Consider the following 27820-nt stretch of genomic DNA (forward strand, 5'->3'; position numbering starts at 1 on the left):
AGCTGCAGGAACCCTTCCGTAAGCTCTGCGTGTGTCTAGGGGGGGTATTTCAGTTTGTACCTAAATAACCAATTTTCCCAAGCAGCTGCCCCTCCTCTTGCAGGTACCTGACATACCTCAGATGGATCGAACTGTTTCATTTCATGCAGACCAGTTTCTTTAACTGGCTGTTGAACAAAACCCAGCTCAGCCACTATCGCAGTGGTTGTACCCAGCTAAATGGGTTCTCAACGTTGTGGAGAAGTACTTGGGTTTGAGTGCCTTTTTATAGCACCCAGGTTTCTGCTCTGTAAGCACTCCTCTCCGCGTGGAAGGCAAGTTCACCGTGCGTTAGCTCTTCTTAAAAAATGTTTTATTTACTTTCAGTAGCTCCAGTCTCGCGGTAGAGGGAGCTCATGTCCTACCTGCTCCAGGCAGAGGCGCTGAAGCTGGTGGGAACGCAGAAACTAGCCAGGCTCTTTGCTTAGAGGTAGGTCCAAAAAACCAAGAACCTTTTATGTGGTGCCAGTTTATTCTTACCCAGCACTTACTGATGGGGAAATGAGGGCTTGCAGTTGTGTTAGGGCGAACACAGTGCTGTAAGTAGAGCCACGGCCTGCAACACGACAGCACCATTCCAGTTACGGATTTGATAGGTCTCAGTAGTGGACTTTTTTTTTTCCTGGCTACTTTAGCCAAGGGCAGCAAAAAGCAGGGAATGATTATACCGTAAAGGAACTATTTGTGTTTACTTCACACTTGTGCATCAAGACAAATGCTACAAAAATGGGGTAGTTTTGTATCTTGTCCTCATAGGTTGAAGCGTTTCTAAAGCCAGTAATACAAACTTCTGAGGAAAAAAACAGCAACTGTTAAATCCCATTTCTCTTGGGGAGAGCAGTGAGGAACCCCTGAATGATACTGAGCAAAAAATATATATATACAACAAAATGGGGAAAAAAGTAAATAGAAAAAGCATGTAGTTTTGACAAGAAATAGGTGGGAAAGCATGAATTTATGCTTTCCTTCAGCTAAAAGGTTCACAAACCTCCTGGCATGACGGCATTGCCTTATGCTAGCCCATAGGCATGCGCTGAAGGCAGCGTTTGGCTGCACAGGGCTCGTTTCTCTTCTTTGAAGTGGCTCGCATAGCAAAGTGGCAATGACAGCTCAAGAAGTGCACGTTTGTCCTTGAGGAATTTAAAATTAGCATCACAACATGCAGTGTCTGCCAGAGAAGCCATTCCTCAGTGATGTAATTCTGCCAGCACTGCCCCCGAGTAACTGTGCGTGCAGTTTTAACCCGGGTGGGAAGCATTGGCTAAAAATGTAGTTAATTTTGAACCTGTACTTGAAGACACTGATATCTTTAGCAACAGGCAGAAATGGTACTGACTCATTAATTCCGCTCCAGGAGATCTACATCTATTAAATCCATTTGTGACCTCCCTGTGCAGCTGCTCGGTGACAGGCTCTCACGTCTGCCCCAAATGCCTGCAGTTCAAAGTTTTGAACAAAAACTACGTGCCGGGCCATCTGTGCAGCTCTGTCCAGCTCTGCTGAAGGCCTGCTACTTAGCATAGACTTAAAAGCAACATACAACTTAGCTGCATACCGAGCCCGCACCCCCAGCAACCAAGAGCCACCATCTCGTAAACGTTTCCCACAGGGCCAGCGCCGAGCTACAAAGAGGCCCGCCAGAGTTACAGGGGAATTAGCCTACAGTATGCAGATGCCCTCCAAAACTGGTCTCTTAGCAGGCATTTAACATAATTAAAGCGCTCTTTCCAACTAGATGCAGAAACCTGCCGGGTAAGAGCTAACGAAGCTGCTCAGCAGGAGAGGCGAGCAGCGTACGTAGCAGCAATGACAGCCCTGACCCAGCGATGCAAGGCAGGCCTTCAGCACACTGTAGCTGGTGTGCGTGGCTCTTCATCACGCACGATTTTTCCTTAATGTTTGTGGCTAGTCACCCCTTCCACCGGCTAGAGACACTGAGCTCCATCCGTCCGGTCGCTGGCAGGAGGCAGGATAGCTCTGCAGCACGCCTGACTGGCCCCAGCACTGAGGGAAAAGAAAGAAGTGTTTTCAAAAGTGTATGTTTGTTTTTCCATGTTCCAGCCATTCTTTGCTGCTGCGCTTCCGCAGACGGCTAAATCCCCTCCAAACGCGAATAACAACCAGACAGTTATCTGTAAATGCCACATGTTTATTAGTCCATTCTAAAAAGGAATTACAGCATTTTTATCTTGCTGTAGTACAGAATAAATAAAGCCATAAAAATAAAAACATGTGGTTAGCTATTTTTGTACTGGTTCTACAAAGAGTTATATCTGCAAATAGAAAAATATAAGAACCCTTGTTTATTCATGGCTCAGTGGTTATCGGAAAGGAATGAACCTGGAAAAAGACTGGGAGAAGTACCCTCGAATTCAACTGCTTAGCGACGCTGCCAGCAAACCAAGGCCTGGCATAACCGCATAAGGAGGGAAGATGACAAACCTAGCGCTCTTTCCTCCAGCACCCAATAAATCTTCCTCTTTCACCTCAAAAAAAACACGCTCAAAACACCCCGTGGATAGAAGGAACACCTTTTCCCCATGAGGACAGCCAGGCTGCCCACGGAGGTTGTGCAGCCGTAGAGGCGATGCCCGCTGACCAGCTTCCAGCCCCGGCCGTGCCGAGGCCCATCCCAGACGCACGTAAGGAGTTTCCCGTCTGGGAAACTGCGCCTGGGGAAAAACAGGTGGTTGGCAGCGTGCGTGCCCCTGGCAGCACGCACGAGATGCACACGAAGCCACTGAGGCTTCCTTTGCTGAAGCATGAGATCTTAAAGGAGGAACCCACGAGGCTGTTGGGAGGACAACTTGCTGTGCCTTGGCAATTGGCCTTGGTCCAAAAGGTCTGAGGTGTGGATTGTTCGCTCGTTTAGCGATTTAATCTCTGCCCTGATACGCTCAACTTCCCAGAGAGGCGTCCAGTCTACTTGAAACTCCTCCCTGCTAGGCCGTATCCTCCTGCCTTCGTCGGTCTGATCAGCAAAAAAAACCCGAGCCAAAGGTCAGCCTTGATAGTTGACCTCGTAGTCACGCTGCAAGGCACCTTCACTTTCTACATTCAGCTGAACAGAGGGCACATGAACAGGCGACAGGAACGGGAGGAAACGCTTCTCATTACATACCAGACAGGCGGAAGCGTGCAACACCTCTGTGCCAGAAAAAAATGGAAAAAAAAGCAGTCGTAAATCAAGTCCTTAATTACACACCCAGCACAGAGACATCACCTGACCCCCCCCCTGCAGCCCCTCCTGCCCCCAGTACTGCTCAGCTGAGAGTCAGCTGGAGGGGCAGCCTGACTTGAGTCCATCTGCCAGTCCCAGAGAATCAATCCCGGCTTCTAAAAGGTTCAAGCAAAGCAGTTTCCCGTCTCTTTCCAAGTTCCAGGTTACATGGACACAGTGGTGCAGAAAACAAAAGGTTCAGCTTTGGTCACCGATGAGAAGTCCCTTCCGGACAGTCACATTAGTTCAACGGTCTCGTGGTCGCCGTTCTCTTGCTGTACCATACAGCCGACTTTGTTGTTGAAAAGCCGAGACAGGCTTCCCTTCTGAGAGCTCCTGCCCTGCGCAGACCTCTCCTTCTTCAAGCGCCGCTTGTTTCTCTTGCATATTCCCCGGATGTCCCAAATCCTTAGCGTGCCGTCGTGGGAAGCCGTGTACAGCAACTCGTTGTGGATCTGCAACAACAGGGTCACACAGCATCAAACTGTACGGCTCAGAACGAGCACGATCAAAAATCAGAGCGAACGCAGCTTGAACCGATCCTTAAGACCTGATAGCTCATTGCAAGAGGCAGTATAAATTATCACGAAAGCTGCTGAAGTGGGATGAGATGTTACCAAGTCAGGCTTCGTTTCTCAGCCGCTTCCCAGAGCCATAAAATATAAACAGCAAGACTTATTTATAACTTAAATCTACCAGAAAAGCAATGGGGAGCTAACTTCTCAGTGTCAGAGTAGGCTGGAGCTGGGAATTTCTGTGCTGGTTTCAGACTGCTGGTTTTGAAGATGAAGCTGAAGGCAGCACCAAAATCAGCACCGGTGGGCGGGTCAGGAATTGCTCTCCTTACCACCTCCCTTCTTCCTCTGCAGTACATAATCTGCACAATTCCCCCTCTGAAATCTTTTGTTCTTGCAAACCTCCAGGAATTTAACCTCAATGCCCGCCTGTAGTTTAGGTTCCTCAATGCAACATTTGCTCCGTTGGCAGTGTTCCCAGTTGTCCCCTCATCCCCAGAAGAAAGCCATCGGTCTTGTTCATTCTCCCCTTCCCGGTCTCGTTCATCCTCCCTTCCTGTGTCTGCTTGCCTGCCAAAATGCTCGTGGTCTCCCTGCATGGGCACCGAGCCCCACAGGAGCCCTGCACGCAGCCCCCGTCCCCACCGCAGCCCTGCCTAGCACACCAGTTCAGATTAAGGTCGCCACTTCTCAGTCCTCTCCCTTCCCGGGATGTTTTGCCCTTGGGAATTAAATTACAAAAAAGTACAGAGGCAAGCTCTGCTCTCGTCAGTGCTGTGAAGTGATTCTCGCAGTTGTTACCCAACTTCACCTGCACCCAGGTGACCATCTGCTACGAAACCAAACTGCTCAACATCCAAGCATTTGCAGTTTAAGACCAGCTAGCCACGTGCTAATGCAGAAAAAACATACAAGAGGAGCATATTCACAAGTACGTACGCTTGGGATCAGCTCCAAAAGGAATTTCATCCCCTCTCATTTTTCTTTCGACCTTCAGCCTGCCAGAAATGCTGACAGAGTCTCACACTCTTCATCAAAATCCTCATCCTGTACTCGGCTTGTACTGAGATCCCCATGTGGGGAAATGTGGATTTCACAAAGCACCCAGGGATTCCAACTTTCCCTCCAGGACTCCTTGCAGCGTAACTTAAACCACAAAACTGGTCTTAGCACGGCCTGCAAGGATTACTAACTTCCCCACTTTTAAACCGAAATGCCCATAGCCCTTGAGGACAACGTGCGTGCAACTTTTGAAGGGCTTCAATAACTTCCAGAACATTTTTAACCCAGCAGCAGAGATTCTTCCATTTGTCTGGTGGGAGGTGGACCATATATCAATACAGAGCTGCTCTGTCATCTTCATACCTATAGAAAAATATATGCCGGAGGCAGTATTTTATGTAGGGTTTTATAAGGTTTCGCTTATCCTCACTGGGGCTTTTCTAAAATTGCACGGGGAACGTTTGAGTCTGTCACGCTTCATCTTATCCCAGCCCAACGTCACAGAGAGAACAGCCACACCAGCTCATGGAATCAACGAGGGAGAAATCAGAAGTTAAATCCCGGCAAAGAAACCCCTTTGGTACCTGGATGCAGTTGATGATGAACTTGTGTCCTCGGAAGATCTTCTGCAGGACACCGCTCCTGGAATTGAAAGCTCTCGCACAGGCATCACCGCTTCCTGTGAACACTGCAAAGCAACCACACGGTGCGGCACGCGGCCAGGCGTGAGCGGCCACGTAACACCAGCTCACACCATCTCACAAACCTTCCCAAAACCAGTTCACAAAGGACCGGGGCCTATCGTCATTTGGCCTGAGCCTCTTCTCTGGTAGAGCACGTTCTGATCGTTTTCATTTCAGCCCCCTGCATGCCTGACTTCATTTGTATTTTTCAAGCACCGAACTCCCTACACACATCAGCATTTCACTCTGCACATACTTCAGATATCTATTTCTGCTCTTCTTCGCCGTGAACGTTTCCCTGCCTAAACACGCCTCAATAATTCTAAGCAGGCAATTTATCTCAGGTGTGGTTTCAAGGCTTTCCTCTAAGCCTTCCCTTTGGTTTACCGTAGCTATTTCCCATTCTGATCATATGAATTTGGCCCTAGCTTCATCGTTTTACAAACCATATTTTCCCCCATTTTCAACCAGAAGCTTACTATCCGTAGCAGGGCTGTCTGTGTTGAAATACCATGGTTAGATCTGGCCTCGGAGGTGAGCAGCAGGTGCAGGCAGCTTTACAAGAAGCTTTATAAACTCCTCCAGCGTGGTAGATTTCTTCAGCTAAATCCTGCAGCTTAGGGTCTTTGCAAGCAGCAGAGCCTTTAAGCGACTCAAGGCCTAGGCTATACCCTGTTTCGGTACAGCACAGAACTATTTGAGGATTTGGGCCATAACTCTTCCATTCTAGGTGCTAGATATTGTAAATGTGCTGCCAGATTTGTGTTTTTAAACTAAATTAAGCATGAGCAGGGATTTTGACTGAGGATCAGGTTTCCGCAGGGTATCTTAACATGCTCAGAGAACAATTTCTCAGCTCTTCAGGAGCTTCATTGCTGCAGCCAGAAAGCGTAAGGCAGTATTGAATATTTAGGCTGTGTACTCAGCATTATTCCCCAAAGGGAGCACATCTGCATGCTTTAAGGGTTACAAACCGTCCTCATGAACACTTACTTTCCCTTCACTTACCCCCAAATTCCTCGAGTTTATCTAGAGATAAAAATTTCAGATGTGCAAAAAGCAACATACTCACTGCTCCCTGCCTTTCATGTCTCCGCAAAAGCCACGAGCGTGGAAAGACTTTTACAAAACTGAAATGCCTGAAAACAGATTTCTTATATTTTGGGAGAAGCTGGGCAATGAATTCCTAAATAGATGTGAAAAAATTAACACATGGTAAATTCGGGGCTACAGTGAGAAATGAGAACAGGCTACCTACTGCCACCAGCTTTTCAACTTCAAATTAAACAGCAGGAGGCTGGGTACTTCGGGGTACACCTTCAAGAAACATCTGGATATGGAAAAATCAGCCTCAGTTGATGTGGGCCTGCATAAACTCAGTTGCCGACACAATCCTGAAAAAGCATTCGTCCCATTCTGCAAAGCACTAACAACAATGTAAAGCACAGAACAAGATTTATTTTTTCAGTGCTCAGAAATCACTGAATACCTACTACACACACACACACACAGAGTAAAAACCAGTTAAGAGTTGTTTTCGCTGTGCAGCTGTCAGTTTATTTCAGCTATCAGGATTTTGCTTTTGACAAACATCCCTTACATCTTTTGAACTGCCACTCTAGATTTAAGGAGCTTCTCTGCAGCTCCGAGTTTTAAAGCAGAGCTGTTGATGTAACCCAGATTCAGCATTTAAATATATGGTTATATATGCACCTCTGTGAAACAAACAAGCAATTAATATATAAAAATAACAATTCATTTTTATATTTTACTTAACTTTCACAGTATCTTGGGAGGGTGGACAGGTTTTAAACATTCCCTTGGGAATTTTGTGTCATGAAAAAAAAATAATAAACTGAATTAAATTTTAAATGACCGTGCACCTACTGCAGGAGAGAAATAACCAAGACAATATCATTAAGTAAATGAAGCTGAGAACAAGCTTTAGTATTCCCCATGCTATTAATTACAGAAGCATACTGAGGAAAGCCACTAGAAACATATTCTGATTATTTTAGGCTTAGTTCTCAGATCTGTCTGGCCTCCCTATGTGATATAAAGCCATTTAGGAAACACGTGTATATTTTTCCTGCCCTCCTTTGACTGAATTTTCTTAATTACACTGTGAAATCTTCTTGGCAACAAGCCTGTGGGTACTGATCAGACAGCAAGCAAAAAAAAAAATGATATCTAAAAGAAAATTACCACTTCTCAGCTGAGATTCTTTCCATATTCTAGGGCAGGTGCACATGCGACATAAACCATAACAAAGTTAATTTATCTCGAAGTATTTTCTCCACGTTTTCGAAAAGCAGAGAATGCCCACACAGTGCCCATCTGTCCCAGGTGAGCAGCTTGAATTTCAAGCTACATTAACTCCAATATTTGGTATCGAGTGCATATGCCCTGAATCACTTACTTACACCGTACCTAATAGTTGTGTTTCAATCATAATTGCAGCTACTATAGAATTGCCTTACTGTAATACAACCAATCATAGTATATAAATTCATTTTTAGGGGGAAATTTCCTCTTTCAAGAATTAAAATGCATCTGGATTATTATTCGGTCACACCCCTACATTTTTCCATGACATGTATTCCACCCTTCAAGTGGAAGGATTCAATTTGCCCTGTTTGACACCTTTAGTATTTTTGCATTGGATTTAAAAATGAGATCTTAACTAACACTATGCACACTTCTCTCACACTATCAGGATGTTCTTCACAGGCCTGACTACACGCAGCAACACTGCCTGCATTTTGAGAGACTGTGAGGGAAGTGCAGCGATGTGTATGGCAGGGACAGGGCGTGGGGCTGAGGGGGAAGAGAAAGAAAGCTGCAGGGTTGGTGGGGGTGGCCCCAGATGATTAAACTTCTGTCTGAGCCTGACTTTCTTTAGGACGGTTTTATGGAGCCTGGTCAGGTCTGCACTGGTTGTCTCCTGTCTCCTCAGTAAGGATTCCTCGCTGGACCAGGCCACCATTATAGCTCAGCACAGTTATCTTGGTTTTGGGTACTCTCGATGAATTCAATGTTTTGGTTTATATTGGTTTAAAGGGTGAAAATAAGACAAAGGAAAAAAGAAAGAACACTGTTTGCCAGTGTTCCTCCTGGATTCAAATTTCAGGTTCATTTCCCCTGCCCCACCTGTCTGCATCTTTGAGCAATAACAACTTTGCAGCATAGGCTCGGACCCCTTTCCCTTCCATTTCAGCCTTTTAGCCACCTGCACAAGTTTAAATCAGCAGCAACTAGAGCACGGGGCAGTTCTGGGAGCTGAAATTAACCATCAGTTATGATTAACTATTTTAACGGAGGCTGGTAGTGCTGTGGGTCTACTGTTAAAAGGAAGGCCAAAAAAAACAGGGCTTACCTGTTAAAAATCTAAGTCTAGCTATGGGCTTGGTTTCGTGGTAAGTTTCCAAACACAATTAAGAAATCACTTCAGTTACTGGATTATGAGTGCAGTCAGATATTCGGTCATGTCAGACAGCCCATTTATCACCATCATACCAATAATCTCCGAAAAGAGATACTAAGGCCCAATACTGACCATTCACTTGGTCTTACGTGTTGGTTGCATAGCTGAAGTACAGAAATCACAAGCTCTGCAACTTCTAGATTAGCTTAAGACAGGTATTCCTTCACTGGGTGACGTGGATGGCAGAGAAATACTTGCTTGGGCAGTGAATGAAGGCTCATCAAGTCTGATGTCAGTGGCAGAAGAAGAACAGGCTGATAAAAGCAGAGGAGTAGTCTTGCAACCCAAACCCTGAAGTGTATCGATGACATGCAGAGGGAAAGCCAGCCAGGAGAGGGATTTAAAGAGACTTCTTGGTCAGAATATGTTATGTCAACAAGAGGCGGTTATGTAAAGATATCACTGTTATCAGAGTACTGAAGCTGAATCCCAAGCATTCGTAAGAAGGCAAGCAAGAGCTAGAGCAGAAAGGTAGTTTGGGGAACAACTACATGGAGGAAGGCAGATTAAGGGAAAAGGATTTGTGGAAAATGAGTCTTTGAGACAGTCAGGGTCTGAAGGGGAACCCTACCTGTTAGAACGAAGCAGCGAGGACTTGAGATGCGGTTCTGGTTTAGGACAATCCCTTACACAGTGCTGACAGGGTGGCAGAGGCAGGCACAGGGCTGTGCATCCAGCAGCAGCGCTTTGTGTCCACAGACTAGCAGCAGAAGCAGACTGACAGACATCAGACCGGTGAGGCCAAAGCGTGGCTGCACAAACAGCCCCCAGACAGCTCTGGATCCAAGCCACTTCCCTTCCTAACAGAAATAAAGCAGCTGCCCCTTCACATGCCAGAAGAGGGAGGTGGAAAATGGAGGGAAGATCTAAGCTTCTCACACGGAGCAGCGCAGCAGAGTTTGATACTGCACACAAAACATGCTGGAGCTGAAAAAAGTGACAGTTTCACAAGCCTTCGCAGTTACAGTATCCTCTATTAGCAATCTTTGATCAAAGACAAACATCCAAAAGGAGACAGGGGATTGCTGAACATAGGAAAGGCAACTTACAGATCCCAGCGTGGTATTTCAAAGTGCTAACGCTGTGCTTGTGAGCCTTGTACGTTTGGATTCGCTCCCCAGTGTCTACTAACCAGCACTTCACTGTCCTGTCCGCGCTTCCTGAATACAAGTGCCGATTCACTAGCTGAAGGGAAGAGAAAAAAAAACATCAGCAATAGTCTCTCAGGCCTGCTGGTGAGAGAGCTGCACCGAAGTGACTCATCTGAAGTCACGGCTTCTGACTGAACGGCCTCAAAAAAGGAAAAAAAAAAAAACAAACAAACCTGCATGGTAGTTTCTGCAGAGCGTAGCTGACAAGAACACTTAATTAAAACACTTTGTTTTAATTAAAACAAAAACCCCAGAACAATCTCGAGTAACGAAAAATGTAAATTAAACATTTCCACCCAACATAAACCAGAGAATAACAGGATCACTTTGCACAAGGTCAACATTTGGAAACACTAACTCTTCAACGGGTCTTGTGCCTTTGTTTCCAGAAGTCTTTTTGGACTGTTATCTAGAGATTAGTCCTATAAAACCCAAAGAACGGCACTTCGTGGATGGCCGTCATCCTCCACACTGTGTGAGCTCACCAGTGAGCGAGGTTGGTTTTTCCTTTCCACTCAGACACGGCAGAGGATGGCAAAGGGAAGGATTGCAGGAGGGAAACTGAGACAGCAAGAACGTTACTGACCTGTGCCGGGCTATAAAACTAGCTGGTACGCACCAACCAACTATCCGAACCTCCCAAAGCCTGGCAGCTTCGCAGGGAAACCCTTTGGTGCAAAGAAAAAAACTTGTATTCAATGTTCAACTACGGAAGATGAACCAAAGGCTTGAACAGCCACTGTTCTGCGGAGCTGTGAGCCCAGCCAGAGAGCTGGCCCAGCACCTGAAGGCAGGAGGACGAAGGCAGCCAGTCAGACACATGCTCTTCAAGGTTGTGGCAATTTGGTTCAAAGGCAGAGAGAGCCGGGAGGGAGCATCCCAACTCCCCAGGGAAACAGGATTCACGTAAGGAGTAACACCACCTTGGTTCCCCTCCTCATGCACAGATCAGAAGGCTCAAAGCGATGGGCAGAGCACTGACCCCTGAGGCTCCCCAGACGCCTCCAGGAAAGCAACTGGACCTGGGTCTTGCTCTGAGGTCGCTTTTAAGGGGCTGGTTCATCCACCACCTTGCATTATTATAAACGCTCAGTCTCCGCTCTTTACGCGCTGTTTCTGCCAGGTTGAAATGTTTTTCGCCCTCTCCCATCTCCATCCCCACTCCCAAAAGGCGTCGTTCCTGAACAGTGTCAAAGATGAGCAGAGCTTGGCCCAGGGGCAGTTTGCAGAGCTAAACGTCAGGGGGCTGTGAAACACACGCGCTGTTAAAAGCCAGCAGTACTCTGAAGCGTCACATCCTATTACTTCTCAGCTGTTGTAGCAACGGCATTAATACCATGTCTCCACCAGGGAAGAGAAGGAACGACCGGCTGAGACCTGTAACAGCCAGCCCGAGGAAGGGAACCTGACCCTTAATTTCCAGGCTCGACCCGAACGGGCATGAAGAACATTGTCTGATGGCACCTGCTGAATGCAAGAGGTTGTTTTGAGCCGAGATCCTGCTGGGTTGTTCTTGGCCAGGTCACTACATTTTTTTTTCCAGACATCCTGCTTGCAGAACAGGGGAAAAGTGCAGGTGACAGCCTCCTGCAGGCAAGTGCCACGCGGCGCTAGGTGCCCGTTAGGTCGTGCCGCTTGATTTCCGCCTTGAGGTGGGTGTACAAGTGCTGAAGTGAAACAGAACGGCAGCACCGTGCCCAGAGTTTCCTCTTCGCTAGATCTAAAACTCTTCTGAATGACCTGGGCTCACCCAGGTCATTTGCAGCACTGGGATCACAAGAGCTGTAACAGCTTCTGAGGCACGGAAGGTGATGAAGACAGTTGCTGAGCCAGCCACCTCTCCAAACCCAAAGCCTCCGAGCCACCCAGGCGGCCCTGTGAGTGCCCGTACACCTCCCTCCCACTCGCCAGTTTAAGCAGGTGAGCACGGCAGCAAAAAGGATTCTCAGCAGAGGCTGGGAACAGAAATACCGTCGGGTTGAACAGCCCACTGGATGTCACAGACCGAGCCTGCAGCAACACCAACAGCAAAGCCGTGGTGTTTGTAAAATGCAGAGCACGAAGTAACTGTTAGTGGGGAAACCTAGCAAGAGCCATAGCTCAGGGTGAAGACGCAAATCAGACCCGCCACCAGCAGTACGATGCGGGCATCTCCATCTAAATGGATGTAGATACTTACAGCTAAGATGGCTCCCTACAGTCACCGCAGCCTAGGGCACGACTCGTCTCATCCTGAAGCAGGCGTCTGAAACATTTTGTACCTTAAAACTGGGTATTTTGTCCCTGGACAAGGAAGGCTGCAGCCTTCTCAGCCGTAGCCATCTGTATCCAACTTCTGCGGCAAGGGCCAGGAAGCATTACACACCAACGGGCAGCTGTGATGGGCATCAGTGCCTGCAATTGCCCAAGAGAATATACGAAACCAGCCGGGATGCTCTCTGAAAAGAGCAAGACAGAGGCACCAGCCCAATCCGACCCGTGTCAAGGCAGCGTTTTTACTCCAGAGCTTGCTTTCAGAGCTTGCATCCAAAAGATGTGGTTATCCCCAGTGCAGACACAGCCTACGGGGAGCATTTAATCCAGATCCCGATGGACTGCAGACTACAGAGCATGCTGACTTCTTCACCAGAAGGCAAGACCATGCTGTAGCTTCGATGGAGGCCAGGCCTCCCCGGTGCCCCAAGTGGCACCCCATTTTGTGTCCGGGTAGCCGGGTGTGCTCATTTTCAGCAAATACTTGTGGGCTTACAACCCCCAGTCACAAACTACCAGGCCTTTTCCCTCCCCTCATCCCAAAAGGCTCCAAAACCCATACCCAATTCCCTATCCCCGGCCCTATTCTTAGTGAAGAGTTTAACTTCCTCATGATTTAAAAGGAAAAATGTAAAATTTCACCCAATAGATTTTCCGAATATACCCCAGCCTGTCAACTATTGGTTTCAAAACGATCAGGAGAAAGAGTTACACGTTCTAATCTGCAAGTGCCTGGAGAAGCAGTGATATTTTCAGAGCTGTATTTCCCTTGGCTGGCTTTTAAGCCCTTTGTTCCCTTTGGCTAAGAGCCCAACAAAGTTCCGGACGAGGCAAAGCATGGCAAGGCGAGGCAAGGCCACCTGTAGCAGAGCACACAGCACCCAAGGGATTCGCAGCTTGGATACTAACAAGCTGAGTGGGCATTTCAAACCCAAGGAGCTTCACAGGAATAAACAAAAAAGCTGATGACAATCAGATGCCCGGTTTTAAAGCCTGAGCCAGACAGAGAGAAAAAAAATCACGGTGCTGATATCTGTAATTCTGGACTGTTCGTTTTTCCTCGTTACTTTGAGGGACTTTGCTTTGCACCAGATGCAACCCAGACACCAGAAGGAAGAAAATTCGTCTTAGTGCTTAGGCCAAGGTCCTGGAGGTGTACTGCTCCATGAAGAAGTTCAGTCAGACTGGCCTTTAAGCTGCAGTGGCAAAATACAGGTTGCAAACACCAGAGCTGTTACAGGTTTTACTTTAAAAATGCTTATTTTATGCAACCCTGCTGTTGGTGGCAGCCCCTAGACATGCCACAGCTCAAGCAAATAGCAAACCAAGGGCTGGTCTCTCAAGGCAGTCCCAACCCTCTTGCTCCGCAGGCTTGGCTCAACTGAATACTTGCCGCAGCTTAAGACAGTTTCCACCTGTATGAACGCCAACGGCACAGCAGCAGAACTGTTTAGCAGGTATTTCAACCCGCAGCTTACAGGAACGGACTTTGCTCTCCCCATTGTGTCTCCCTAAATTGCGTGAGACACAATTCAGCCCCCGTCCACGGAGAGGCAATGAGCTCACCGGTCAGATTTGGGCACGTCCTCTTTCCGAAGACCAGGGCGCTCAGACCGGCTGCCAGGAACTCGAGTTCACGTCGACCCCGTTTCCCACTGCCAGCTCTTCCTCTTCGTGGGGGTCGGCGTTCCTACAACCTGTCAGCTGGGTCTTCTGTTCACAGCTGCTTCTAAGTTCGAAATCGCCAACTTGGAGCAGCCTCAAGTTACAACTATGCGAGCCTTCAGCCGAGTTAGACTTTCAGGATCCCATTCAAACCACATTCATTTTAATGAGCTAAAGAACTCCCTGTGGGCAAGGGATTGGTTTTTTTTTGTTTGTTTTGTTTTGTTTTTTAACTGAGAATCCATCTAGAGTGAGCTCTCTGGTCTGGCTGTTAAAGAGCGTTTTTCGGCTTCAGTGCAGTGCAAAGCAATGGTCCTAGAAACACGACCCTTTTCTGAAGGTGCTGTACACCTTCAGATCTCCCTAATTTGTATCTTCGCCCTCTGATGAATGATGCAACGAATTACAAAACGTGCGTGCACTTCATTCAGTTGATGTGACAAGGAAAACAATTCTGTCCCCGTGATCACAACAGTTAAGCGCACAAACAGAGTTCAGGCAATGGCTTTGCTCAAAGCATTCTTTTCTCCTAGCCAGCTCTAAGAGACAACCGAAGGGAATGCTCCCAACAAAGGATCCCTTGCAGGAAAACCAGAAGCAAGTCCTTGCCCGCTCTTGTTCATTTAAAACTCCTTTTGCAATTCTCATCCTCGTCAGAACGTTCACTGCAGCATCCAAGCTAAATACCAAGCTGGAGCGTTTTCTTTCTGCCAGCTTCTGGCAGCACAACTTTTACAAATACTCGGTCTGAACAATCAGCAAATGACAAAGCAATCCTTGTGACCGATCTGCAAAACCGCTTTGGAGGCATTTAGAACAACATACACAAGGAAATATTTAGGCCAGGGTTACTGCAGACGGCCGCGTTAAGGAAAAGCAAAAATCGATTATTAATTACAAATAGCAGGGCTCTGAATTTTTTAAGTGGAAGCAGCAGAACGAGCTGCGTGATTCCTCTCAGCCCACCCTTGCTTCTTCCCCGTTGCTTCCTACAAAACCTCGCCGCTGGCTCTCGGACGGTGAGGGAGCACGCAGAACAGCTGCTGGCCCTCGCCTGCCAAGCTCTCGACACGCTGCGGGAGAGCGGGGAGCGGAGCTCTGGCTGCCGCGCTGCCGGTTACCTCGCCTGACTGCCTGAGCACAGGCTGCCCCAGCACCGAGCTCAGCTGCAATCCTCGCAGCAGGCGGGAAGTCTTCTGGGAAAACGTCAGTCGAAGCAAGAGAAGTGGCAGGAGAGGAAGCTGGTACCTGCAGCAGAACGATGCGGGGGGCACAGCACGTGCAGGACCTTCAGCCGGGACAGGACAAGGAAAATGGGAGCAGCTCACTCTGTTCACTGCATCCTCCAGGATCACCAAGGAGAGGGGAAAAAGGAGAGCTAAAAGCTAACCAGGGCTTTCTCTCCTGCCATGCTAGTTTAGAATATTGAGGCTCCTCTAATCCATGCACCTAAAGGATCTCAGAGCAACTGAGGAACATTCAAAATCCAAACGTGCCCGTGGTATCACCTCTCTGCTCTCCATACAGCAGCCCTGCAGGAAGCAAGGTGGAAAACACAAGCGTGCTTTGTGGTATCTACCCAGAAAGGCCCCTCCAGGAAGCTCCACTCACACTACAGAAAGGCTACTGGTATTTACTGGAAAGCAATGGGAACAGCCCAGACCTAATTTCAGCAGTTCGGAGCATCCCGGGGCACTCCCGGTAACAACAGTGCATTTTAAAGTTGGGGAAAAATACGGTCTCGATATCCAAACTTTCCCTGTCCCCCGGCCAAAGTCATTTTCGCAAACTTTTTGAAAGGTCAGCCTCCCTTCGGAACCTTTATTTGCAAAAGTGAAATGAAAATAAGTACATTTTGCCCCATCGGTCTCTTCACACAAGCATATACCTCCTCACCAGCTGGTAACAACCACCTTTAATTGCTGGTACCAGCTCCGCTCCTCCAGGACAGGGGAGTAAAAATCTGGTGTAATTAGCAGCTCAGTCCTCTACCCCGAAGAAACTGAATTACTGCCAGTAATTAAAACTGCTGGCTACCGGGAGTGACTCACAACTACCTCCCAGCCCTTCCTGGCCCACTGTGTGAAAAATGCTACGCTAACTCACTGACACAGATTGCAACACTGACACAAAGAAGCCCTGGGCAAAGAAGGCTCCAAAAGCTTCGGGAGAACAAAAAGTCATTAGAACAAAGAGCAAAGCAAACAAACAAAAAGGAAAAAAAAAAGAAAGAAAAAAAATAAAACACACACACCTCTGTTCAGGAAGTTTCCCTTCTGTTGTACCATCTTTGTATGGGTTCTGGTGACTGACCCCTTTACAAAAGGCTGAAAATCCCACGTGGGCTGCACGGAGAGGCAGCCAAGCGGAACAGACGGGCTCGTGTTGAACCCAGGACGAAAGAGGAAGGAATTAGGAAAGATCGACGGGCTGAAGCTATTCACCAGCGACTGTTCAAGCTGGGGTAGGGTTTAGAGGCCTTAAAACCGAAGGCTCTCTGCGGGGCAGCGTGTACCCAGCTGGACTCTTCCAGCCTCAGACACCAACCGGCGATCGGAGCGGCTCCCAGTCACTCACAGCTCCGGGAAGAGGATTTGGCCAGGAGCGCTGCCAGCACAGCCTTGGCAGCAGCGGCCCTCGTCTACCCTGAATTGTTCAGGTTTGCCAAATAGATCTTTGGGGTCTGCCTTTCTTCTCTCCTACGAGAAGCTGTGTTTGTTTAAAGCCATTGTTTAACTCCGTGCTCACAAGCAGAGGAGCACTGCTCATTCTGGGGCGTTCAAAGAGCGTAATTGAATTTCCCAGGCTTCTGGGAGAGGGTCAAGCCAGTTTTGTCTAACAATTTTAGCGAGAGCCCAATTAAATTAAAGCAAGCTCTGTCGTCGCCAGTCTGTGCCTGGGAGAAGGGCAGCAATTAAACAGCAAAACATAGCGTGACACTAGGAACAGCAACAGCTTCACTTGAGCATCCTCAAAATACATTACCACGGTATCTCAAGACCAAGCTGTAACATCCAAGCAAGACAAACACTACTCCAGGGCATCACAATTTAGCTCTTTTTTCCTTTCTAAGACTGAAGGAAAACAGAATTCCTTCAGTACCGCTGGGTTTTCAGTCCGTTAGTGTCGGCTGCGACCATCTTCTTTAGAAACAAAGGCAACTTTTATTGAACAGCTATTAAAAACAGATACTGCAGCCTCCCTAAAGGAAAAGCTGGTAGGGCCACAAACAACAAGAGCAGCGAGAAAACTGTCGTCTGATGGAAGTTAATATGACACATCTATTCAAAAACATTTAGGTTTACTTACCTACAATTAAGTTACAGACCATCATTCACCTCCTTTAAACACTCCATTACTATTTTCTGGTGAATAACTGACTTTACAGGACAAGTACGTGTTCCGCGGTTCCCCTTTTCCTTCTTCATCTCCTTAGCCCCCTCCCCTCCCCTCCAACATTATCAAACTTGGCAACATTCACCAGACAAATACTGCAAACAGAAAAATAAGGTACAGTTTTTCAAGTCACACTAATTTTTTTCCCCCTCTTTCCCTCACTATTTCTGATTTCTCTCCCCCAAGCTCTATTTCTCTCTTCCATTTTCCTTGCCCGTTCTCCTGTTTGGCCATCTCCTTCTCAGAATATGTTTGCGTGGTTTTAAAAGCAGGATTTCTTTCAGCTTTATGCTCTCCTATTATCTCTTGCCCATAAATTCAGGTTGGTTTTTGGTGTTTTCTCCTTTTTTTTTTGGAAGGTATCTGGTTTACTCTGATTTTTACCCTCCCCCTTTTAAGTTATCCATCCCTGTGTCTGGGGGACAGGGCTCAGGTTAAGTTTCTTCGAAGTCTGGTGAACACAGACCCTATACAACCCTGCTCAGAAGAACAGTGCTCCCTGCTAATCTCACACAAATTGTGGGATCTAGGAGGCTTTGAATAGATACTGAGGTAGAAATTAGACCAAGAAACCAATAGAAGCCAAGAGGACACCAGAATGTGTTATAGAGAAAGAGAAGTTGTTCCAAGACTGCAGAGCAGGATTATTTTGTTATTACATGAATGTTTTACACTCACCATTTCTAACCTGTCTCAGAAGAGCGTCTCTGTGAATGAAAGAGACAACTGAGGCCCACACAATTAGGATATGGACACCCCCTTCGAGTGGCTCTTGACAAGGCCTCCATTCTTACCTCTAGACAAATTATGGATCCTTGATGCTCTTTGAACACTTTCAACTGCTCACCAGTGACAATGTTCCACGTTCGGATGGTGTAATCCGTGCTGCCAGAAAACAGCTCCCTGTTTGGTGCGTCAAGTATAAGGCATAAGACAGCCCCAGTGTGTCCCAGCAGAGTCTGGTAACAGCGCCCGCTGGACACCCACCAGACCTTAACAGTGCAGTCCGTGCTACCTGTCACCAGGAGGTCTCTGCTCACTTTCTCCTCCTCTTCCTCCTCCTCCTCCTCCTCCTCGAGGACATCCTTGGAGGAGTAGTGAGCTAGAGTCAGGACACAGTTCCGATGGCCCCGGAATTCCTGGATTTGTTTCTCCTTGTCCACACTCCAGCAGCGGGCTGTCCTGTCATAGGAGCCACTAAAGAGATAGTCTTTGGCAACCAGGATCCTGTCAAAAATAACATCTATATGTATTAACACTATCACTCTTTCGACATAATCTTATTTTTGTCACAATTTGAGTTCCAAGCGCACTGAAGTTAGCAAGAGTAGCATGAACACAACACATCTAACTCTGATTCAGCCTCTGTTTCAAGCACATTATTTATGAACAGACATTTTTCTACACTTCCCTGGTTTTACTTTTGAAAAGTAACACCCCTTATTCACGTACACCAATGTGGATATTTTTGCCCTGTAGCACTGCAGCTCTGAGTGTCTGTTTTTCTACAATCTTTTCCAGCAGCACTACTACTTTTCGTAAGTTATACGTGCCAATTAACAGATATTAATTTGTTAGGGGCAGCGTGGGGGCAGGTTGTGTTGTGGTTTTTCTGTGTGTTCTTGTAGTTGGCTGTGGGTTTTTGTTTTTACAAGAAAAATTATTTTTCTTGATGAGTACGTATTAGTATTTCTTTACAAATAATTACTTACAAACTGACCTACGAAAATCGCTTGGAATTAAAATACAAAATACATTCCAAGAACCTGAACTGTAACTAATGGTGTAGAAATACAAACATATTTCCATCAACAGATAGAGAGTGCAGAAAAAAATAAATTGTACAGCTAATTTCTCATACTGCAGGATCTTAAAAAAGGTAGAGCAAGAGCACCCCACTTCTAACAGTAAACTAGAGCTTGCAGCTCAAGAATTCAGCTTACTGGGCCTCCGCAATAACAAGCTGTAGCTGCACAAACACGTAACGGATAAGAGAACAATCTCTGCGGTTCACATTTCCCAACTGGAGATAGGTTATAATGTTCCCTATCTCCTTTGTCAGCTGAGTTTGGTCCTCTGGAATCTTTCAAACTGGCAACAAAGACTTATGAATAGGGAACACATTTCCCCATTTGCTGATTCAAGCAAAATCAGGCCAGTGCCAAAACACAGACAGAGCCAGCCCTCCTATTTACAGGATCCAGCTACACATCGTATGTGTTTTCTGTTCGGTAAAGAACAAAAAAACACACACAAAAAAAAAAAAAAAAATCAATCTTTGACTGATCTGTTTGTGATTAATTAAAACCATCCCAACTATTAAGAGGCACTTTACAACGGGCCGATCAGTCATGCACAATCAGCTTAATGCTAAACTTCATTTGCACGAGCAGGAATAGTAACTGCAGAAACAGCCCCGACTTTTTCCCTCTCAGTGACTCAAAGGCTTGACGTGATGTTTTTACATCTATTTATCAGAAGCATCTGTTATCAATTGAATAATTTCTTGTGGAATTTCATTCCTAGCACTGGATTCAATTCCCCGGCTGTGTGCCTTTCATTTCTCTCCTATCTGCTGTCTATGGATGTGTCAGCACTGTTGCTAGGAAAACTAATCATTACAGCACAGAACACGTGTAGCTTGCACTCAAAGGTTTACACAACCTATTTTATTAGCGCAGTAATGGAAAGTTGCAGTAAAACGACAACACACGTGATAACAGATTACAGGAACACAACGGAAGAACTCTGTGGAACCAACCTGTTAACAATTGAGGTGTGTCCTCGGTAAATGGCCAGGCACTGGCCTGTCACCACGTCCCACTTCCGAATGGTGTGGTCGGCGCTGCACGTGAAGGCAGCCTCGTTTTCTAAGTGGCAGAAGGTGATGTAGCTTTCGTGTCCTAGGAACAAGAACAGAGGTACAAACATTCAACCACAGCGCACACAGGCAGGGCAGACTAGGTGTGTTCTTCAGCTTAACTAAAAATACGAGAAACAAACAGACTAAAGCCCTAGTTTTAAATGCACAATCATGTTTTTCACATTTAAGGATTTGTGTAAAACACAACGTGTTTAATTAACAGTAGAAAACTCTGCTTCATTGATATAAGGATCAAGTGAAAGAATAAAACAGTACACTTCCACCAGTCAGGCAGCTCATATCATTTTATAAAAGCATAATGAGCTGAATTAGTATCGGTATAATAAAATTTAGACTACTGGAGTTTAAAACTCATTTTTGAAAGGGGGATGGGGGCTGTTTGTTTGTTTTAAATAAAAAAATGCTTTTGATTTCTTCTTCTGGTCAGGAAAAAAAGGCTGCATTTCAACCCAGCCTATTGATTGTCAGGACACAAACAATGTTCCTAAACTAAATCACGAAACTATGAAAAACAGAAGAGATGGAGCCTTACCAGCAAGTTCAGTTTCACTGTCCAAGCAGAATGAAACGCAAACAAAAAAAAAAACATAACTAATAAAATGTCAACCAGTAGTTTCCCCATTAGGAATGATAACATGAGTGAAAACAGAGCTTTCAAAACATTAGTATACTTTTAGGAGATGACACAGAAAGAAAGAATAAGAGCAGAATTATTTATACAGTAATCAGAGTATGTTGGGAATTTACTGTTATGATAGACAAAACCGCTACACTAAAATTGCATGCTGAAAAATATGGTAATGGTAGTGACGAGGAATCTATATTGCAACCCGAGGCTTCTGTTGCTGCTTAGCAAGATGCGCCTTTGTTTTATGAAACATACTGCATTTAAAACCACCTTAGGATTTGGGGCCCAGCTTTGTCCAAGATCTCGTGTGAAATATTGTCACCTATCTAGGTAACTGATGAGACAGTTACCTAGACTTTACCTCTTACACTTTTTCATTTTTATATATTCAAAGTTTTCAGTCCAGAACTGTTTCTTCTGAAGTGTCACAAGAGAGACCCAGACTTCGGCTGAAGCCAGTAGGCCTTACTGGGATTTAGAAAAGACAAAAATATAAAAAGGATGAGTGTGATTAAATGGAGAGAAGCGGACAAAGACACTAGAAAAACAGATCCGTGTTATACAATCAAGATACTAAAGAACTGAGGGAAAGCAGACTGTCCAGTAAAACACTTAGGTTCACTGACTGCAAAAATGTGATTTTGTTAAAATTCCTGTACTTCAAGAGCCTGTACTTCAAGTAATCAGCAAATCAGAATCCACATTACAAACACACAGTCTTGTTTTCTCTTAAGCAAATTCACCAGATGTCAAAAATTAAACAGGCCTGTAAGTAGGACTGTAAGTAAACTATACCCATCCTCATATTACTTGAAAACTTTTTGCAAAGCAGCTTAAACGGGGCAGGTTTCAACCACTGGCATTTTTCTTGCAGCAGCTTCTAATCCTGCTCTTAGAAGATCAAAACAGCATTTTGGTTACTGAAATAAAGTCTGTCAGTCAGATTTTAACCATCGATACTACTTGAGCCACACAAAGGATGCCAAAACCCCCTGTGGCAGACAAGGTCTGGTGATGGTCTGGTCAAAAGCAGCCACCACGGAAGTCTGGTCAGTTATGTTGTGGTAGAAGCTTGAAGCTGTGCTACAGATACAGTTTGATTAGTAATTATAGCTTTTATAACATGAATTTACACAAGAATTGTGTGAGTGCAGAGATATAAAATACATACAATTACATAAACAAAATACATACAATACATACAAACCATCTATCCAAACTTCTTTAAAGTTTACCCCCAAAACTAGCAGTTCACAGCCAGATTCTGAATATTATCCAATATACTCATCTTTCTAGTCAAAAGTTAATTAGTGCTTTAAATGGTTTTCTAATCCTGAAAAAGCAAATGCAGTGAGTTTTCCAGGACACAGAACTATGGCAGGATGTGGGGGAAAAGACAATACTCTATCATTAAAAACAAGCAGACAAACTAACAAAAAAAAAAAAACAATGTTTATTTTTGGAAGAAAAAACGATCAGAAATTCCAAATGTAAGAGCTTCCTTTTTTTTCCCCCGTTTTAAGAGAAAAAGAACACAAGTGAGTGAGAATACAAACATAATCTTTGGTCCACAGTGTGACCCTTGCATGACTGTGTTCTGCAGAGCTTTGCCTTTCTTTTTAATTATTCAGATGTTAGTCTAAGGACAACAAATTTTGTTAATAATGCAAAAACAATTTAGAATGAAAAAGCCCAGCAATTAACATTTCTGTGTCAAATGTAAAGTTCTGTGGGGAAAAAATATCCTACTTATTAAAGTTTCTTTCCAGAAACTTTAGTTTCTGGGTCAAAAGCTTCTAAATAAAGATCATCTGAAAAATGAGAAGATTAAAAGGACAAAAAAAATAGAGAGACAATAATAAGAAGTCAAGATTTCATCGGGTTGTAAAAGAGAAGGCTTCTGGAAAGAGACAGAAGTTAAACTGCTGTGTTCCACACCCTGAGATGAAAGGATCCGTGCCTTCAGTAGTGCTGGTAACCTGTTTTGGGTTGAAAGAGCTTCTGCTTAACATTACTGCAACCAACCCTCAGAAAAGCACAGAACAAAACAAGCATGATTTTGGCTGCACAGCAGGCAGCAGGGACTGAAAGAGACCAGAACACGCTGTGTGGCCTGTCCCAGGCTCCAGCCTCGAACAGCAGGCTAAAAGCAACCGCCGTACCTTGGAAGTGGCCGTGGCACTGGCTGTCGGCCGTGCTCCAGAGCCGCGCGGTGCCATCCTCGCTCCCCGTGAGCAGGCGCTGCCCGTCGGGGCTGAGGCTCAGCCAGTTGATGCCTCCTTGGTGATCTGCGCAGACCTTCACGGCGGAGCCGCTGTTCCCCATCCCGGCGGAGGCAGCAGAGGCTCGGGGTCAGCTCATGGGCGCTGGGCAGCCCCCTGGCACCGCCGTGGGCCTCCAGCTGTCTCCCACCGACCGACTTCAGCCATTACCTCGACTCCCAAAAAATCAGCCGGGTAGTCCTGACTCCTGCATGGGGACACAGAGCGGGGAGATAAGGACGCGCTGAATCCCATAACCTCCCCCACGGACACATCGCTGCCTCAAGCAGCATGCGGTCAGGTTCTCGAGCACCCCGTTCTCCACAGAAAGCCCTACCGTGGAAGACGGGTTTCCAACCCCTCGTGCACCTTCTCCGTGGGCATCCAAGCCCCTGGGAGAGGACCAAGCCCTCCCAGCCCCGCAGTGTGGGCACCTGGAGCCCTGTGCTGAGGCAGTGGGGCACGCTTCTTTTTAAACCACCTCAAGCCTGAAGAGGAGACGCCTCCAAGTGGGGGGGCCCAACCCCATGCAGCCCCCAGCGCCCAAAGGAGCCGCCTGTCCCCGTCTCCCTCGTCCCCCCCAGCTCCACGGCCACCACGAGCTCACCTCAGAGACCCCCCAGCCCTCCTCGCCATCCCTCCCACACGACCCCCGGCATCTCCGCCCCGGGCTCGGCTCCTTGCGAGGGGAACGGAGCCGGGGGGGGGCTCAGCTCCGGCAGGACGATCTGCTCTCACCCTGCAGCGGGAAGGGGGAAACCCTTCCCCGGCTCCCGCTGGGTTTTTTGAGGGGGTCAGAGGGGAAAAAACAACGGAGGCACTGCTCTGGGGGGAAGAGGGAAGGGCTCCCCCCGGCGCCCCGCCGCCGCCGTGCCCCCCTCAGGCCACCCCGGGGTGGGTCCCCGGCGCCGGCTCTCCCTCCATGTTAGAGCCGCTTCCCCCCGGGCGCGAACCGCGGCCTCTCCCCGGCCCAGTGCCGCTTCCTCGGAGCTCCCTCTTTGTGCTCCCGGCACGGCAGCCCCCTTTTTTCAAGAAAAAGAGGCACCCCCCCAAAAAATAGAGGCGCCCCGACGCACCCTCCCCGCCTCCCCCCGGGGCTGAAGCCGCCCCTTACCTCTCCTTCCAGTCACCCGGCGCTGAGGGGGAAGAGTCGCCGGGGCGGGAGGGTCGTTCCCAGCTGGGACCCTGTAATGACCGCCCTAAAACCGAACGGATCCGACAGCCCCCCCGACCGCACACACCCGCCGAGTCCCCGGGCTCGTCCTCGGGGGGAGGCAGCGCTTCCTGCGGCACGTTTCGCCCCCTCAGGCTGCCTCCCGGCTCCGCGGCGCGGCTGCGCCATTCCCCCCGCCTCAGGGCGACCCCCGGGGGGCAGCGGCCCCGCCGCGGGCTCCCCGGAGGGCAGCCGCGGTTCTTTTCCTCCTTCCCCTTCCGAATGGCTCCAGCCCTCGGTTCCCTCAGCCCCCTGTCCCCTTCCCCGTGCTGCCGAGCCGGGGGCTGGCTTTGAGGGAAGCCATCGCCTTTTGTTCCTCCTCTCGGCCCCCCCCCCCTCGCCTTCCCCGAGGACCAGCTGAGGTTGGGCTTCTCCTCACGGGAGCCCCAAACATCCACATCTTCCTCGGAGCTTTTGGGGCTGTTTCTCGTTTAACATGGTCCCTCGTCCTCTCTGACCCATGGGCAAGCCAGGCTGGCTGCAGAGCCCCTGGCTTCGTCCAGCCCCAAAGAGGGTGGTGGGGTGGGGATGCTACAAAATGGGGCTCCGCTGTGTCAGGAGCAATACAAAACAAACATAGGAAGGGTCCCATCCCACCACAATGTAATTAAATGTACAAAAGATAAGACCATCAGGCGGAGAAGGTGATAAGAGCCCCCAGCAAGGCAGTGGTGGGGATCAGACAGGGATCCTGTTGCCCAAACTAGTCAGCTATGAAATGGGCAGCTGAGGAACCCGTGCTGCTAAAAGCACACCTGCAAGGTAGGATATGTAGCAAAACCCACTTTTCTTGTCTCCCACTCCATTTAATCAGAGAAACACCGTTTCATGTCAAGTCACCAACCTTGAAATGGGCCCGCCGGCTCCATTTCAGGCTGTCGCGTTCAATCTAGAGGTTCACCAGACATTGAACAAGACAGCGGCCCCGCTTCTGCGTGATGTATTTCAGTGCGTGGGCTGTACAGAAATGCATGCATTAAATGGATACTTAATGGGATATTTTATTTTGCACAGCGCATTCTGGCAGACATGGAACAGAGCTAATACGTCCCGCCCAACACCAACACGAGATGGTCCTGACTCTGCTGCCGGCTGTAACCACACAACCATGGGGAGGCTCACTGGAGATGCAGCTGCAAATTTGAGTTTTGCGTGGCACGTTGTCGCAGGCCAGCCCTTTTCTGAAGGCATACCCTTCTGCACCATCCCTAGGATGAACGCTGTGCACTCAAGAAAGTAGCCAGGAACTTTTGGTGTGAGACATGAGCACTGGATTTCTTCCCTCCTGGATTTCTTCCCTCTGAAAATCACATTATCCGTGGAAAGATTTTTTTTTGGATATGTCGGCCTGGGAATCGGCTGCTCTCAGGGAGTGTCCCTCACCATCTGCTCGTACATCTGTCAAATCCACTCACAAACCACTGCCCGGAGTCCCTCTTTGGGAAACTGTAGGATAGATTAGCACTCCTTTTTGTTTTCCTGTGCTGCAATGATGTGAACACAAGGGAAAATTCAGATGGAAGGGGTATTTTGTTAGGTGGAAGGCAGGTACGGACATTTTAAACATACACATTTTAAATCTCCAGGGGAGGCTGAGCTGCAGGGGAAACCCTTGGCCACAGCTCAGGAGGCCGTGCATTGACTGCAGGAGCCTGTGGGAACAGAGGTTGTGCTGTTCCCTCCCCCTTTTTTTAAAAGCCCTTTTAAGGTTTTTTATTATTATTTCAAATGAATATTTCCTCCTGTGGTGACTGATGAAAGAATATGAGCTTTCAAACATTTTCATGAATATTTATTCATTTTCTTGGGGTTTTTAATATTCTTTTTCTATGACTTTAATCTGCTTGAATTTCAGATTATGTTTCTTTATTACATTTCTATACTCCTTTTTCGTTTTTAATTGTCATGAGGAAGGCAAAATAAAATTATCAGCCATTTGATTTTGCTCTTCAGGGCCCAGATCCTGCAATGAATCCTTCTTCATCCAGACACACAAGGATGGGCAAGCACAAAACTTAGTGTTGCTGGTATACATTTCACTTGTCATTCTCCAACAATTTTCTGTTAGCTATTTACATAAATATAGATATTTGCATACACAGCTGCTCCTGTAACATCCAGATAAATATAAACCTTTGAGAAGGCATCTAGACGTTTATGTCTAGATTTGTACTACATGATTTGAGGGATCCGATGGCTATTGCTAAGTTTAGAGCCAAGTTGTTTAAACTCTTTTACCAGTTACCAAGGAGAGGCAAGTGCCTTCCGAATAAGGGATTTAGAGTTCATTTACATTGTCTTTTGGAAGGGGAGGGGATACTTCCTCTCCTTCCACATGGACGATGCTATGGTTCCAATATGAGCAGGTTCCCAATTCTTTTCCATTAAGTAGGATGAACTGGGGCCTTTGCCTTTAAACCATGTTTTCTTTCCAGCACAGATTCAACTTGTTCTCACATCTCTGATCTGGTAACAACATAGTGCAGGGATACTCCTTACATCACCCCCAAGAGAGTAAATGGTCAGATGGAAAAGCCTCTACCAGCAACCTTCATCCCAAATTACTTGTATTTAGGGTCTCACTTGACAGACCTTGACAAGCAATGTAGGCTCCATCTTATGTATAGCTGTAAAATGTAAATGCTGAAGAACACTTCCCTTAATAAGACTTGAGTGATAATGCAAATGATTTCAGTAATCTTATTGATGTAACTTGTGGGGGACGGAGAACAGGCAGCTCTGCCACCTCCCCCTTCTCAGGCTTTGGGTATGTGGATGGAATTGCAATGGTCTTTAATGGACGACAAAGGCACTTTTGTTCTGTCAAAGAAGCAGAGCCAATAATGCCCCAAAGAAGTCAGCACCAGAGCTCCACTCACCCGACCAAAAACAAAAGAATAAAGTGTGCAGCAATGCAAATTATCTTTCTTAGAGGATTAACCCCTTCCTCCACACAAACCCCTCCGCATTCCCACAGAAGGGCCTCTATGTCTGCCAGCCTCTTTTCACTGAACACTATTGCTCCGCTTCAGGCTATCAACGCCACTCACCATCAGATTTGCAGATAATTAAGTATTTCTTCCTCTTTATTCACCTCAGAAAAATCACAAAAACCAACCAACTCTCTCCTGAAACTACTGTCTGGGTCCCAGAAAATTGATACTGGCATATCCCGCACTGATTTTTTTTTAATACCAACCACATCATTAAAGAGATTGAGAACAGTTAACCTCAAAAGGCCGTGTGGTGTCTCCAGTGGCAAAGTTCCTCACAGAGCAAACCTAGTCTATACTAAGAAAATTTCTCTAGTAGGGTTAAATTTGATTTTAAAATCGATCCAGTTACTCTGGTACAGTGTAAATAAAATTTAACCTTAAATAGATTTCAATGTAGCTTCCACTAGTTTGATTAAATTCAGAATGTCAT

The 27820-nt window shown here is 46.9% G+C and overlaps 1 protein-coding gene and 1 long non-coding RNA gene across 9 annotated transcripts; one reads left to right on the forward strand and one right to left on the reverse strand.

Annotated features, from left to right (window-relative positions):
- Nucleotides 1-2170: 2170 nt before the first annotated feature.
- On the reverse strand, nucleotides 2171-24711 carry WDR86 (WD repeat domain 86). 8 transcript variants are annotated; one of them, XM_080579514.1, is made up of 8 exons: nucleotides 24296-24711; nucleotides 23083-23389; nucleotides 20170-20311; nucleotides 18396-18635; nucleotides 18203-18311; nucleotides 9993-10128; nucleotides 5361-5464; nucleotides 2171-3714 (listed from the first exon to the last, which is right to left on the reverse strand). In XM_080579514.1, exons 2-8 carry the CDS (start codon nucleotides 23243-23245, stop codon nucleotides 3496-3498), a joined length of 1113 nt encoding a protein of 370 aa, XP_080435640.1. In that variant the 5' UTR covers nucleotides 23246-23389; nucleotides 24296-24711; the 3' UTR covers nucleotides 2171-3495. The 8 variants fall into 8 exon arrangements, 5 of the variants coding, with proteins under 5 accessions (XP_080435640.1, XP_080435636.1, XP_080435638.1 ...); XR_013946378.1 differs by adding an exon at nucleotides 9515-9870 and having other exon boundaries at nucleotides 3698-3714; nucleotides 18203-18635; XM_080579510.1 differs by having other exon boundaries at nucleotides 18203-18635.
- A 200-nt stretch (nucleotides 24712-24911) lies between these two features.
- On the forward strand, nucleotides 24912-27175 carry LOC308189475. The gene is made up of 2 exons (XR_013946380.1): nucleotides 24912-25156; nucleotides 25409-27175. It is a non-coding gene; the product is annotated as an uncharacterized lncRNA (long non-coding RNA).
- Nucleotides 27176-27820: the final 645 nt, after the last annotated feature.

The sequence above is a fragment of the Anser brachyrhynchus genome, assembly GCF_964034855.1.
Source record: "Anser brachyrhynchus genome assembly, chromosome: 2".
NCBI lineage: Eukaryota > Metazoa > Chordata > Aves > Anseriformes > Anatidae > Anser > Anser brachyrhynchus.